We start from the raw sequence: 15,959 nt of genomic DNA on the forward strand, positions 1-15,959 counted from the left end.
GTTAGTGTTTTCCTTTCTTTTGGATATACTCCCAGCAGTGGAATTCCTGGATTGTATAATAGTTCTAATTTTAATTTTTTGAGGACTCTCCGTACCATTCTCCATAATGGCCGTGCTAATTTACACTCCTACCAACAGCACACAAGGGCTCTCTTTTCTCCACATCCTTGCCAAAACTTGTTATTTCTTGTCTTTTTGGTAATGGCCATTCTGACAGGTGTGAGGTGGTACCCTGCCGTGGTCTGGTTTGCACTTCCCTGATGATTAGTGATGCTGAGCATCTTTGCAGGTGTCTGTTGGCCATCTGCATGTCTTCACTGGAAAAATGTCTATTCAGATCTTCTGACCATTTTTTGTTGTTGTTGTTGTTGTTTTTGTTTTTGTTTTTTTGGTGGTACGCGGGCCTCTCACTGTTGCGGCCTCTCCCGTTGCAGAGCACAGGCTCCAGACGCGCAGGCTCAGCGGCCATGGCTCACGGGCCTAGCCGCTCCGCGGCATGTGGGATCTTCCCGGACCGGGGCACGAACCCGTGTCCCCTGCATCGGCAGGCGGACTCTCAACCACTGCGCCACCAGGGAAGCCCCTGACCATTTTTTAATCAGATTGTTTTGTTTTTGCTATTAAGTTGTATGAGTTCTTTATATATTTTGAATATTACTCCTTATCAGATACATAATTTGCAAATATTTTCTTCCATTTAGTAGGCTGCCTTTTCATTTTGTTCATGATTTCCTTTTCTGTGCAGAAGCTTCTAGTGTGACATGGTCCCACTTGTTTAGTTTTGCTTTTGTGGCTTTTGCATTTGATGTCAAATCCAAAAAGTCATCGCCAAGGCTGCTGTCAAGGAGCTCACCACCTGTATTTTCTTCTAGATTTACGATTTCAGGTCTCATGTTCAAGTCTCTAATCCGTTTGGAATTGATCTTTGCCTATGATGTAGGATTGAGGTTCAGTTTCACTCTTTTGCATGTGGCTGCCCAGGTTTCCCAACATCCTTTACTGAAGAGACTGTCCTTTCCCCATTGTACCTTCTTGGCTCCTTGTCATAAATTAACTGACCGTATGTGCATGGGTTGATCTCTGTGCTCTCTTATTCTATTCCACTGATCTATGTGTCTGTTTTTATTCCAATAACATACTGTTTTGATTACTACAGATGTGTAATATAATTTGAAACCAGGAAGTGAGATGCCTCTGGCTTTGTTCTTTTTCTTCAAGACTGTTTTGGTTATCTGGCTCTTTTGTGGTTCTACGCACATTTTAGGATTGTTCTATTTCTGTGGAAAATGGCATTGGAATTTTGATGGGGACGGCACTGACTCTGTAGATTGCTTCGGTAGTATGGACATTTTAAACAATATGAATTCTTCCAATCCATAATCACAGATTATTTTTTTCTAACAGTTTTTTTGTAGACTCTACGATTTTCTAATATGTCACTTGAAAACAGAGACAGTTTTACTTCTTCCTTTCCTATCTGGATGCCTTTTATTTCTTTTACTTGCCTAACTGTCCTGGCTGGCTAAGACTTTCGATACTATGTTGAATAAAAGTGGCAAGAATGGGCAACCTTGTCTTGTTCCTGATATTAGAGGAAAAGCTTTCAGCTTTTCACCACTGAGTATGATGTTAGCTGTAGGCTTGTCAATATATGGCCTTTATTAAGCTGAGGTGCATTCCCTCTATACCCATTTTGTTGACAGTTTTTATCATAAATGGATGCTGAATTTTGACAAATGCTTTTTCTGCATCTATTGAGATGATGATATAATTTTTATCCTTCATTCTGTTAATGTGGTGTATCATGTTGACTGATATGCAGATGTTGAACCATCCTTGCATCCCTGGAATAAATCCCACTTGATCATAGTGTATGGTCCTTTTAATGTATTGTTGAATTTGGTTTGCTAATATTTTGTTGAGGATTTTTAAATCTATGTTCATCAGGGATACTGGCCTGTAATTTTCTTGTGGTGACCTTGTTTGGTTTTACTATTGGGGTAACACTGACCTTATAAAGTGAATCTGGAAGTGTTCCCTCTTCCATTTTTGGGAAGTCTGAGAAGGACAGGTGTTAACTCTTCACCTGTGAAGCCACCTGGTCTGGGACTTTTGTTTGTTGGGACGTTTTTGATTACTTATTCAATCTCCTTACTATTAATCAGTCTGTTCAGATTTTCTATTTCTTCATGATTCAGTCTTGGTAGGTTGTATGTTTCTAGGAATTTATCCATTTTTTCTAGGTTATCCAATTATCTGGCATATAATTGTTCATAGAAATCTCTTTGATCCTCTGTATTTATCAGTTGTAATGTCTCTCTCTCTTTTTTTTAATATTTATTTTTGGCTGTGTTGGATCTTCGTTGCTGTGCACTGGATTTCTCTAGGTTCTCTAGTTGCACCACCAGGAAAGCCCTAAGAGCTGGTTTCTTGTAAAGATAAACAGAATAGACAGGCCTTTCCCTTGTCTCACCGAGAAAAAAAGAGAGGAATCAAAATCAGAAATGAAAGAGGACTTCCCTGGTGGCACAGTGGTTAAGAATCTGCCTGCCAATGCAGGGGACATGGGTTCGATCCCTGGTCCGTGAAGATCCCACATGCCATGGAGCAACTAAGCCCGTGCGCTGCAACTACTGAGCCTATGCTCTAGAGCCCACGGGCCACAACTCCTGAGCCCACGTGCCACAACTCCTGAGCCCGCGTGCCACAACTACCGAAGCCCACACACCTAGAGCCCGTGCTCCACACAAGAGAAGCCACCGCAATGAGAAGCCTGCGCACCACAAGGAGGAGTAGCCCCCGCTCACCACAACTAGAGAAAGCCCGCGCGCAGCAACGAAGACCCAACGCAGCCAAAAATGAACAAAACAAAACCCCCAAAACAGCCCTTCGTTTCACTCATCTTTCTAGTTTCTGTTCCATTTATTTTCACTCTGATCTTTATTTCCTTCCTTTTAGGGCTTTTTAAAAAACATGACTCTTGGCTGCTCTGCATGGCATGTGGGATCTTAGTTCCCCAGTCAGGGACTGAACTCAAGCGCCCTGCAATGGAAGCATGGAGTCTTAACCACTGGACCACCAGGGAAGCCCCTAACTTCAGGCTTTTTTCTTTTTCTAGTTCCTTGAAGTGTAAAATTAGGTTACTTGAGATCTTTCTTACTTCTTAACAGGTTTATCTCTATGAACTTCCCTCTTAGAGCTGCTTCTGCTGCATCCCATATGTTTTGTTATGTTGTATGTCCATTTTCATGTGTCTCAAGATATTTTTTGATTCCTTCTTTCATCCATTGGCTGTTCAGTTGCATGTTTAATCTAAACATATTTGTGAATTTTCCAGTTTTTTTTTTCTTGGAATTGATTTCTAGTTTCATATCACTGTAATTAAAAAAGATGCTTGCTATGATTTCAATATTCTTAAATTTGCAAGACTTGTTTTGTGACCTAACACGTAACCTATCATGGAGGACGTTCCATATGCACTTGAGAAAAACGTGTATTCTGTTGCTTTTGGACGAAGTGTTCTGTATAAATTTGTTAAGTGCATTTGGACTAAAGTGTCATTTAAGTCCAATGTTTCTTTATTTCATTTCTGTCTAGAATGATTCATCCACTGATGAAAGTGGGGTATTAAAGTCCCTTACTATTATTGTCTTGCTGTCTATTTCTCCCTTTACTTCTGTTAATATCTACTTTATATATTTAGGTGCTCCTTTGTTGGGTGCATAAATGTTCTTTTTTTTTTTTCCCCTGTGCCGTGTGGCATGTGGGATCTTGGTTCCCTGACCAGGGATTGAACCCATGCCCCCTGCATTGGAAGCGTGGAGTCTTAGCCACTGGAACGCCAGAGAAATCCCGCATAAATATTCTTATCTTGGATATCCACTAAGTTCCTTCAAGTCTTGCTCAAATTTAATCTTCTTATGGAGGTCTGCCACGATCACTCTCTTTAGTGCTATAACCTGCGCTCGTCACACCTCCCTCCCCACACACTTGCTAAATCCCTTACTCTGCTCTACTTGTTCTTCACAGCATTTAGTTTCTAATACACAATATAATTTACTTATTTATGATGTTTATTATTTGTTTTCCCTTTCTCAAAAGTACATTCTACAAAGACAGAGCTCTTGGTCTCTTCTGTATATTGATACATCCCAAGTGCCTAGAACATACGTGCCTGGCACATAGTAATTGTTGAAGAATGGAGAAAAAAGTAGACTTTAGTTTATTAGTCTTTCCTTACTCATGATGACTCTCAAAAATTTTTTTGTTGTTGTTTATTTATTATTATTTTTGCCTGCGTTGGGTCTGTTGCTGCGCGCGGGCTTTCTCTAGTTGTGACGAGCAGGGGCTACTCTTTGTTGTGGTGTGCGGGCTTCTCAATGCAGTGACTTCTCTTATTGTGGAGCACGGGCTCTAGGCATGCGGGCTTCAGTAGTTGTGGTGCGCAGGCTTCAGTAGTTGTGGCTCGGGGGCTCTAGAGCACAGGCTCAGTAGTTGTGGCACATGGGCTTAGTTGCTCCGCAGCATGTGGGATCTTCCCGGACCAGGGCTAGAACCCATGTCCCCTGCATTGGCAGGCAGATTCTTAACCAATGCGCCACCAGGGAAGCCCTCAAAAAGTTTTAAAATATTTATATTTTAATTAATAAATCATCACATGCAAACATAAGTTTCTGATAAAGAAATGGGAAATTCTACAATTTGGACTTCTTTCATCTGGCACAGATTCATCTTCATTTATTATTTTAAAAGAATTTTTGGCTGTGCTGCACAGTTTGCAGGATCTTAGTTCCCAAACCAGGGATTGAACCCTGGGCCACAACAGTGAAAGCAGCGGTCCTAACCACTGGACCACCAGGGAATTCCCTCCTCTTCATTTAAATAGGACCACTGAGTATGGTGAAGTAGGTTGTACACTGAACAAAGCTGCCCAACTAGGGGAACAACAGGGGCTAAAATTCATTAGGCTGATACCACACAGAACTGAGGTGCTCGTTTCTAATATGCACAAAGGGACTGCAAGTGCTAGCATACCCTGGTTTTAAATACCCAAACTTTAAAAGTCTAATGATGTTTTAATGAAAATCCTTCCAAAATGTATTAGACATTTCCTGGAAAATTAATTCTGTTTGATGACTCAAGTATCTGGATGTCGGAAGAGAAAGATCTAAGTTAAAATTTTGGCTTCCTATAATACGAAGTATGTGACCTTGTTAGTTACCTAACTTTTGCAACCTCAGTTTCCAACTCTGAAAGCTGGAATAATACTAGCTCCTTCTGCACTCATTATATTTTCTTCCTTTCTGTATTCTTGATGCTCTCGCATCTGGAGCCTTGCTGACTGGGGAGAGAGTGCCTCTCCCAGGGCCATCCAATTCTTACCGAGATAGCAAGGAATGTACCTCTCATATACAAACTAATCAATCCAGAGCCCATACTCCAAAACACCTCCTTTCTCTGGCTCTCACACTCGAGGGGGACAGCCTGCATCCTCAGAGACCACCGAAATCATTCAGACTAGTTAGCCCTAAGTGCATCTACCCTGCCTCACCATGCTTTCCCAGGGGCCCTGCGCCTTCTGCTTCCTAAGCAACTCTGGTGCTTCCCTGTGTGGCCCTGCACGGGGTGGCATGAACCCTCCCTTGGAACTGTGAGTAACAAACTATCTTTTCAATGGTTATCATCTCCTGATCTGTCAGCTTCACCATACCTGAAGAAAAATAAAACCTACATTTTAAAATACCTTCATAGGGACTTCCTTGGTGGCGCAATGGTTTTGCAACACAGCCAAAAATAAATAAATAAAATAAAATAAAATAAAATAAAATACCTTCATAGGATTTTTAGGAAGAGTAAATACAAAAGTACCTTTAACCACAATAACCCCCACCTTCAAAATCAAAGATTTACATGGAGGGAGGAAAAAAAAACACAATAAAAATGCCAGAAGAAAAGCTGGGTAAATATCTGTATAAATTTACAGTGAACAGAATAAAGCCAGAAATCGTAATTTAAAAGTACTGCTTTAAAAATATAAAATTTTGATTTAGTAAAAACAAAAGCAAACAGGGTTACAAGACATCGATCAAAATTGTGGAAAAACTCACAATTTGCAACTCACAACAGAAAAAGTATTAATATCTCCAGAGACAGGAAACAGATTAGTGGTTACCTGGGGCTGGGGATTTCACTTTTATTACTGTAAAACTGCATTGAGTCTCATCATCTGAAATAAAAGTAATTACTTCCCTAAAACTGATAGTATGGTTCGAAACAGTTTGGATTACTAAAAGAAGCTCACTATATCCTGTTTAATATTCATTTATTTACAAACATGTATATATGAAGGTAAATTTTAACCCCAACTGTCTTCTGAGCCATTATAAACTCTAACTAGTAAAATTAAGTATGTCTACTTATAATAAAGAATGAAGGAATTATTTATGAAATAGCATCTTAAAAAGCCCTAAATATATGTTTTAAGATAGAAAAAAAGACTTACCGTCCAAAATTTTATAAAGTACTGTAAAACTGTTGTAGCCACGAAAAGGCAATATAATAGAGAGTACAATAGAAATAGCAGGAAGAATTTGTAATTAGAAAATCCCACACAGTTATTCACCCTAGAAGAATAAAGAAAATCACACTGTAAAAATAAGACAAACTCACAGAAACAAACACTAGAATGGTGTTTGCCAGGGGCTGAGGGGAGGGGAGTGGGGAGTGTTTAATGGGTACTGAGTTTCAGTTTTGCAAGACGAAAAAGTTCTGGACACTGGTTGCAAAACAATGTGAACATACTTAACACTGCTGAACTGTACACTTAAAAATGGCTAAGACGGCAAATTTAATGGGTTTTTTTTACCATAATAATAACAAATAGGACAGATGAAAAAACTTAAAATCACTATAACTAGAAAATGGGTCATTTGGGAAGTAGAGAGCAGTGTCTTAATTATGGATGTGTGTTTTAAATAAATTCTGTAAGGAATTTGGAATTTCAATGTTAATTCTTAGTAGACAATTATTTGGGTTAATAACATCAGAATGTATTTTTAAAGGAAAACATGTAGCAGAAACATAAAACTAGATCAATCTTGATATCTATGAGTAATTAAATTAACCTTCAACATTTAGGAATGCTGAGGTAAATCACTCCAAGTACCCCCCCCCCACCTCTCCAGCCCCACGTCATTTCCTCTGTGGTTTACACGTACCAAGGGCAGTGGTGATCCATCTTAAGAACACACCTAAGAAACAAACGAGCATAAGAAAATCCACGTAGAAAAATTTCCGATTCTAATTTCTGATAATTTTTGTTTTTTACTTAAGATTTTCTCTTCAGCAATACATCTTAGAAAAACCAATCCTGTAGACATTAGGTTAGAGACAATTTCTGTTATTTCCACAAATACTTTCGTAGGTAAGAAGTAATGACTTTTCACACTGAGAAATCAGCTGAGCATAGCCAGCTGACTTGGACCACATCAAACAACATTTTAATATACAGATGTGGTGCATATAGCGCTTGGTACATTAGCTAGATCTAGTTTACAAAGTCAGCTGAGGAAAGTAAAATGAAAGTTATTTCAAACATGCAAGTGATAAAACTTTAGAAGCAAATATTGTTAAAATATTAACACTGATGGGCTTGTAGGTGGTTATTTTTTTCCACAGATTTTATACAATTCTATCCCATGTATAAGAACCACTGTACTTTTATAATCAGAAAAAGAAAAACCCCAAATTTGCCTCCCCACCAGTATACGTAATGTAAATTTGCATAAAGTTAGACAAGGGATCATTTCAAGTAATACAACAAATAAGTAAACTGATACCCAAAAGGTTAAACGACTTGTCTCACTCGAGTTCAAGGACTCACTGGAATTCCCATACTAGGGGTCTTTCTTTCAACACACTACCTTCTCACAAGAGCATAAGGGATAAAATCTTTGAAATTTTTTGGGGAACAACTTCAGAGGTGGTAACTGAAAGTAATAATGGGACTTCTCTGGTGGTCCAGTGGTTAAGACTCCATGCTCCCAATGCAGGGGACCAGGGTTCGATCCCTAGTCAGGGAACTAGATCCTACACGCCACAACTAAAGATCCTGCGTGCTGCAACTAAGAGCCGGTGCAGCCAAATAAATACATAAGTAAATATCAAAAAAAGAAAGTAATATTTCTGTGGATTGTTAGGCTTTAATACCAACATTAATAATAAAAACAAGAAAAGTGTCATGATGGTCTTTTTAATCCAGGAATTAAAGTTATCTTTCTCAAGGGGGGGGTATTACTTACTTGGTCATCAGTATTACATTAAGCATATGCACAAGAAGTACACATACTCAAAGAAAAGTCTAACAACTGGTACAGGAACTGTTATCAAAGATTACTTCAAAGTATATTCTAGCTTATATACATGTTTATGTTAGCTCTGCATACAGAGCAAATAATGGGAGAGGATGCAGTACTTCTGCTAAGTTCCTTCACTTTCTCTTCTCCCATCTCCAGTTCCAGTACTGGGGTTAAATGAAAGCCAAAGAGAAGCACTTACATGTCACATGCTGAGCAGTGATGCGCACGGTCAGGCTTAATCAGCTGACATCTTTCACAGTATCTGATGGCTACATTTAAGAATTAAAAGGAAGTTGTTGAAGAATGTATGTTTAGAGTTGAGTTAATTTGACTATAAAATTTGCTTTCATTTCTTAGAAACAACTCTAGGAAACTGACAACTAATAATTTTAAAATAATACCGAAGTTCATTGGAGAGTTTATGAAATCCAAATGTAGGGAGGCAGAAGGGAACCTCAGAAATGTAGCTGGCCCAGCAATGTTCAGATGAATAAGGAGATCCAAGGACATAAGGAACTGGTATAAAGTCAGACATGTAGTTTAGTGGCAAAACTCAGATACACTAAGACCTAAATCAAGTATCTTCTCCTACTGTACCATGATGTCTGTAGTAAAATACCAAAACAAACGTCCTCAATTAGCTCCCACCCCATCCCAGATAAACAGCAAAACTGCAAACATACTATTGCGAAAGAATCTAAACTTCTTCCCACTGAATTCTAATATATGCAGTTTGTATCTTCATTCACTCAAAGCACAATGAGCGCCTACTAGGGGCCAGACACTGCTCTCGGCATAAATGCCCGCCTTCACGGAACTCACGCTCTAGTGGAAAAGACGGGGGGTAATAACCAAGGCAAGGTGACAAAATAAGTCGCATATTAGTGACAGGTGCTGACAGGAGACGTAAAGCAGGGAAGGGGAGTTGGGGTAATGTAAGTTTAGAGCCACTGGAGAAAACTGAAACTGAGAGAAGGGAGCTGGCCGGTCACACAGATCTGCGGGAAAAGAGGAATCTGAGCAGAGGGCCCGGGCCTCGGGTGGGAGGGTGCTCAGGGTGCACGAACAGCGAGGGGCCGGTGTGCTTGGAGCAGAGGGGAGAGGAGGAGGACACAAGGCAGGGTCAGAGAAGCTGCATCAGGTAAGGCTTGCTCTCCCCACTCCGCTCAAGTGCTCTGAGAGGAAAGAAGCCAACTGGAGGGGACTTCCTGGCGGTCCAGTGGTTAGGACTCCATGCTCCCAGCGCAGGGGTGCGGGTTCAATCCCTGGTCGGGGAACGAGGATCCTGGATGCCACACAGCACAGACAAAAACAAAAGGCCAACGGAACGAAGAGCTCCACCAGAACCTGCAGAACATTCAGAACCTGAGGTTCTGGTTTTTGAAATCTAAGTAAGTGACAAACTAGTTCTTTGAGATTTATGAGGGAAATGTCCCAAGACTTCACAAATCAATAATTCTTTAAAACCATTATTTTGGATGAATAGAGAATAATAAAATTACAGTGAGATACTAACCTTCTTCCATATCGTGGCCTCCAAAGCAAACAGATGCTTCTTGGCAACAAGACAAATGACTACGGGTCTTTCGCTAGAGCTGAAACGTCCACAGATTTAGAGCATCTGACTGATACATACTCTGCGGGATCTACTGTAAGTGCGGCAGACTTCTTTGGGGGTATCCGCCTGGTCTACAGGCCACTCTCTTTCCAGGAAAGGATTTCAGACCCCTTTTCTACCTGGACTGGTCCACGCTCTCTCCTACGAATCAGGGCTGAGGGGCAGTGAGCTGTATCTCACGGGGTGGAACTGAGTAACACACAATGGCCGCGCTTCGCCACGTGGATGGGATAAGAAAGGGAGAATCATTTTAAGGGCGACAGTGTAGGAAGTGAGCAGATGCCAGGGAGCAGCAGGGACAGCTGCAGGAGCCCCTCTGGCCCCCGGTTCTCAGCTCCAGTCCCTTCTTGCAGTCCTGCCCTCAGGGCACAGGAGACATCCACCACTTTCTTACACCACCCCGTATGTTATGGTAGTTTCTTTTGGAGGGAAGGGGGAGTTAAAAAGCTTACGCTGTTGTCTGTTACTTGTGATCATTAGGGCTAACAGACATAGTAACAGCAGAGAAGACAGGTTCAAATAAAAATTTAAATTAAACATACCCTCTAAAAAGTAGATGGACCATGTCATGTGTTAGTGTTTTTGGAAAAGAATTTGGCCATATCTATAAAAGCGTAAGGCATGAACACTCTCTGCCCGGGATCTCTGCCGCTAGAAAATCTATTCTATCGACGTGCTCTCACCACAACATGGTTTCAATAACAAAGCACTAGGAATAACGAATTATGAAGGTAGTTAAGCATTTTATGATACACTACATAGACTTTAACAAGAACTCTCCATACAAAATAGACACATACCCTAAACTGGAAGAGTGCAAACATATTAAGTGGAAAAAAGCAAACTGCAGAATAGTTTGATATACAGCATGTTTCATATCTCTGAGGGGGGAGAAGAATATATGTATTTTTCTATTTACACATCCCAATACAATGCATCCACCTTCAGACTTGAATTAACATATATAAGAGAGACACAAAGTGTTATTTTGAAGCAGTGTTAGCAGTTACACCTGCTAGAAGGCAGCTACCCAAGTAACCAAATCTGTACTGGTTAATACCTATCCACTCTCATTGTTAAAATGTTAATTGATTGTATGTAAGTTTTGCAATATTCTGTTATATATAAAAAATTTCTGCAAGGATATACAAGAAGGGTGGCAACCTCTGGGGAGTAGTGCCAGGGTAAGGGGCAGACAACTTCTCATTTGGTATCCTTAAAACAATTTTTTAAAATCATGTTCCTGTATTACTTTTATAATTTAAACCAAACTTCAAGATGAAGGGAATTTATACAAATATCCCCTTATCAAATGAATAACCTGTACCTTACTGAGGGCCTTCTGTAGTACCTTGGCTAGACTGGACACTAGGGAAGTGAACCCACACAAGGTAGGAAAAGCAGAGCAGGTATAAAGGACCTGAGGGGTCTCCTAACTCAACCTCTCATTCTTTAGGTTAGAAACACCCCAAAACCTAAAGAGAAAACAAGTAGTTTGCCCAAGATTATCTCCCTCTCTCTCTCTAAATGAGTGGTCAGATCGGGATCAGAAGCCCAGTGTCTTATTTCCTTTTCCTCTACATTTCCTCCACTCAAAGTTCTGCCGTTGCTCTGAGATGAGATGAAACGAAACAGACTTTTCAAGCCTTTTTAAGGGTCTTGATGACTGAGTAGATAGAAGAACTGGAGTAACAGCAGCTGTCCAAGAAAACTGCGGTTTCTAGGAGGGGTGGCCAGAAGAGTGATGCTGCCAGTGCCAGAAACAAGCTTGATGCTGGCGGGTGGAGGGAGTGGGTGGGTATGGGAGGGGGGTTAGGTTGTTTTTCTTTCTTTCGTTCATTCATTCAACAAATACTCAGTCTCTACCCTGTGACAAACACTGCTTCATGCTGAGAATATAAAGTTGAACAAGACAGACTTCCCTCCTGCCCCCATCGTGTTAGGTTTTGCTCGACTTGAATTGGGATAACAGGTCACTCAGGTACAGCTATCCTTCGGAAGGTGGGGATACAAGAATGGAGCTCTAGTGGGCGCACACGCCCAGGGGAGTGCCAAAGCCCCGACCAGGGCCCTGGGGGAGGGCAAGGCAGCCTCGTCCCTCTGAAGGCGCAGCTGCAGTCCACCCCTCTGCCTGACAACAAGAAAGGGTCTGGGCAGCAAGCGCACGCTCGTGTGACAACATCCCTCAACCTGCTAGTTCACAGTAAGGAAAGATAACTCAGTCTGACAACTATTAAAGAAAACAAATCGTCTGAGACAGTGAACCAACGATCACAATGTCGTGGTGTCAGAGTTCCACGGTTAAAAACAGCTGAAGGAACAGTACAAAAAGAATTGGGACGAGGCGCCCTTGTGAAGTGGGGTTAAAAAAATGTAGGAGGAAGAATAAACATTCAAAGATGCAGAAACAACTAGGATGGGAAAGCACAAAGAAGAAAGTTTTTCCAAAGAAGAAAGTTTTTCAAGCAGTTAGAATGAAAAGCCACCGAACTTGGTTAGGAAGAATGAAAGCCAGCTGCCTGGAATCTGCTGGGAAGGAAAAGAGGCCCAGGGTACAGACGACTTATGAGGGGACCCACCACGGTCAAAGGGAAGAGAAAATAGAATGGTAGTTGGAACACGTCAGAACCAAATTTTTGTTGTTGTTGTTGTTGTTGTTTTTCTGCGGTACGCGGGCCTCTCACTGCCGCGCCCTCTTCCGTCGTGGAGCACAGGCTCCGGACGCGCAAGCCCAGCGCCCATGGCTCATGGGCCGGCCACTCCGCAGCACGCGGGATCCTCCCGGACCGGGGCACGAACCCGCGTCCCCTGCATCGGCAGGTGGACCCCCAACCATTGCGCCACCAGGGAAGCCCCTTGTTGTTGTTTTTAAGAGGAGATACACTTTGAAGTATACCGGAAAGCAGAGGGAAGAAATGGGTTGGAAATTATTAAGTGAAGAAGATTTTTAGGAGCAAACTGTGGGAGAAGGGAAGAAAGAGGTCAGCAATCTTTATGCAAGTTTAATAAAGGACAAGAATGCAGACCCCAAGAAGGAAGTGAGGTCCTGAGGGACAGCCAAGTGTGTGCAGGTGCAGGGCGGCCCCCGAGTCTGGAAGCAGCTGGGGCTCTGCCGCCATATTTCACACTCGTTCTCTCCTACTTACTAGCTTGTGACCTTGGGTCAGTAACTCACTTTCTGAAAGCCTCAATTTCCTCTTTTGTAAATGCAAATAATATCAAGCGCAAAGGACTACTGTGCAGATCAAAAAAAATATGGAACATATCAAATTCCCAGTAAAGCAGTTATTATCGTTACAATAATGTTATTGTTTTTGATAAAACACAAAGTGAGACTCTAGGATGGGACAAATTAGTGAAGGGGAGAAAACTACGGAGATCTTTCAAGTGTATAAGCAGCCATTATGGAGAACACCAGGAACAGATTCATCCCACAAACGCCTCCTGGGGGCCTGGGGGGTGACGCACTGGCTGTGTTAGGGCCGTGGACGGAGATCCCAGTGCCAGAGCCTCAGGACAGAGTCAAGGAGGGAGGAGCACAGACAACCAGCAGACGGCGACCTGCGATCTACAAGGCAAGAGTGTGAGAAGTTCAGAGAAGATTTCAAAAATCTCTTCTTGTTTAAGTGAATAGAAATGGTTGAAGAGAGCTGGACAGTGAATTAAAACTTTAAAGTAGATTTAGGGAGGAGAAAATTATCATTCTAGGAAGAGGAAAAGACACAAAAATAAAAGGTGGGGAAGGACAGAGTTTTAGCGGAGTTGACACAGGGAAATGGAGCGGGAGAAAGCTAAAGAGAAACACTGGTTGTATCCAGACTGTGGAGGGCGGAGGCTTAGGAAGACTCATTTTGCTTCCTTAATAGATGAGATGTCCACGTGGTTCAAAAAAGCACAAAAAGGAGCGCAGTGACAGCCCCCACGCCCCTCCACGAAGGCAGCTCCGTCACTTTCACTAATCTCTGGTCTAAGAAAGATCCACTTTCTATAACATGTGGTTCTGTAATTTCATTTTTTAAAGAATGCATGATATTATTTCTATAATAAGAAAAAAAGAAGAAAAACCCCCAATGTTCTTTGGGATTCTAAGCAGTAGAAATGCAGTATAAAACGGTGCTCAAGGGCAGGGGCTCTGTCTGCAGTCAGAAGATAAGGTGTAAATCCCAGACCTTGCCACTCGGGGACGACAGGGCCCCTCCCTGTGTCGCACTTCTTTGTCTCTAATGTGGGGATAAGTGCTGCACTGTCTCAGAGGGGCGTAAATAATCACCGTAAAGTGCTCAGCAAAATTCTCCTGCACTATTCAACAGATGAAGGGCATTTTTCAGAGGAGTGGAAAGCCATTAAAATTAATGAAAGGTAATAAAGCTTTAAAGGCAAAGACTTTACGTTAGCAGCTTTTAACTCTTTGGGGCATAGGTACTGCTCTGGAAATCAAGAGAATGGGTTACTTCAAAAAGTACCCCAAATTTTGCGTTTAATCTCATGGTTTCATTAACTCTCTGAAATCTTGGGACTTTGGGTTAAAAACACCTAGGGAATTTCCTGGCGGTCCAGTGGTTAGGACTCTGCGCTTCCACTGCAGGGCACATGGGTTCGTTCGCCTGTCAGGGAATTAAGATCCCGCAGGCCCCGCAGCACGGCCAAAAAAAAAAAAAAAAAAAAAATCTAATCTACATAACTGCAGCTACTAACAACTGTTGTAAACTAAACATTTTATAATTGAATATAAAAAGGGATTATTTTAAATTAGCTCTCGGACTTCCCTGGTGGTGCAGCGGTTAAGAATCTGCCTGCCATTGCAGGGGACACGGGTTGGAGCCCTGGTCCGGGAAGGTCCCACATGCCGTGGAGCAACTAAGCCTGTGCGCCACAACTACTGAGCCTGCGCTCTAAAGCCCGCGAGCCACAGCTACTGAGCCCACTCGCCGCAACTACTGAAGCCCACGTGCTGCAACTACTGAAGCCCACGTGCCTACAGCCCATGCTCCGCAACAAGAGAAGCCACCGCAATGAGAAGCCTGCGCACCGCAACGAAGAGTAGCCCCCGCTCACCACAACTAGAGAAAGCCCGTGGGTAGCAACGAAGACCCAACACAGCCAAAAATAAATAAACGTTAAAAATAAATAAATAAATAAGCTCTCATTTACTGAAAATTTATTATTGTACACTGAGATCTATACTAAGTGCTTGTCTCATTTTTGTATACTTCCAGAGATTCAGAGACTATTATTCTCATTTTAAAATGAGGAAACCAGGGCTTAGAAAGTTTAAGTGACTCTCATTGCACTAGCAATGGAAAAGCTGGGGTTTGATCTGAAATCCATGTTTTCATTCTATACGGTAATATATTGGTTATGCAAAGGGACAGTATAGGCATACCTCGTTTTATTGCGCTTCACAGATACTGCGTTTTTTTTGTTTTGTTTTGTGTTTTTTTACAAACTGAAGGTCTGTGGCAACCCTGCATCGAGCAAATCTATTGGTGCCATTTTCCCAGCAGCATTTGCTCACTTTGTGTCTCTGTGTCACATTTTGGTAATTCTCAAAATATTTCAAGCTTCATTATTATTTTATTTGTTATGGTGATCTGTGATCAGTGATCTTTGATATTACTGCTATGATTTGCTGAAGGCTCAGATGACGGTTAGCACTTTTTAGCAATAAGGTATTTTTAAATTAAGGTATGTATGTGTTCTTCTGACATAATGCTACTGCACACTCAACAGGCTACAGTACAGTGTAAACATAGCGGTTACACGCACCGGGAAACCAAAAAGTTCACGTGACTTTCTTTATTGTGATATTCACCTTATTGCACTGGTCTGGAACCAAACCTACAGTATCTCCAAGGTGTGCCTATATGAAAATGCATGAAAAATTTTAATGTCGGTCAAATATCCCCTTCTAAAATTTTGCACAAATTTAAAATTTTCTTAAGTCAGAATGTGTACATAATTATACAAAGGTAAAGCTCCTTTTA

The 15,959-nt window shown here is 41.6% G+C and overlaps 1 protein-coding gene across 2 annotated transcripts in view; it reads right to left on the reverse strand.

Annotated features, from left to right (window-relative positions):
* ZDHHC20 (zDHHC palmitoyltransferase 20) overlaps nucleotides 1-15,959 on the reverse strand; it is a 68,203-nt gene that overhangs the window by 13,985 nt on the left and 38,259 nt on the right. For both annotated transcript variants that reach the window (XM_082859176.1, XM_082859177.1), the window contains exons 5-7: nucleotides 8,557-8,626; nucleotides 7,218-7,250; nucleotides 6,503-6,623 (exon numbers count right to left, since the gene is read on the reverse strand). In XM_082859176.1, coding sequence (XP_082715302.1) covers nucleotides 6,503-6,623; nucleotides 7,218-7,250; nucleotides 8,557-8,626 — 224 coding nt within the window. The remainder of the gene's footprint in view (nucleotides 1-6,502; nucleotides 6,624-7,217; nucleotides 7,251-8,556; nucleotides 8,627-15,959) is intronic.

This window comes from Leucopleurus acutus, assembly GCF_964270905.1.
Source record: "Leucopleurus acutus genome assembly, chromosome: 18".
Classification (NCBI taxonomy): domain Eukaryota; kingdom Metazoa; phylum Chordata; class Mammalia; order Artiodactyla; family Delphinidae; genus Leucopleurus; species Leucopleurus acutus.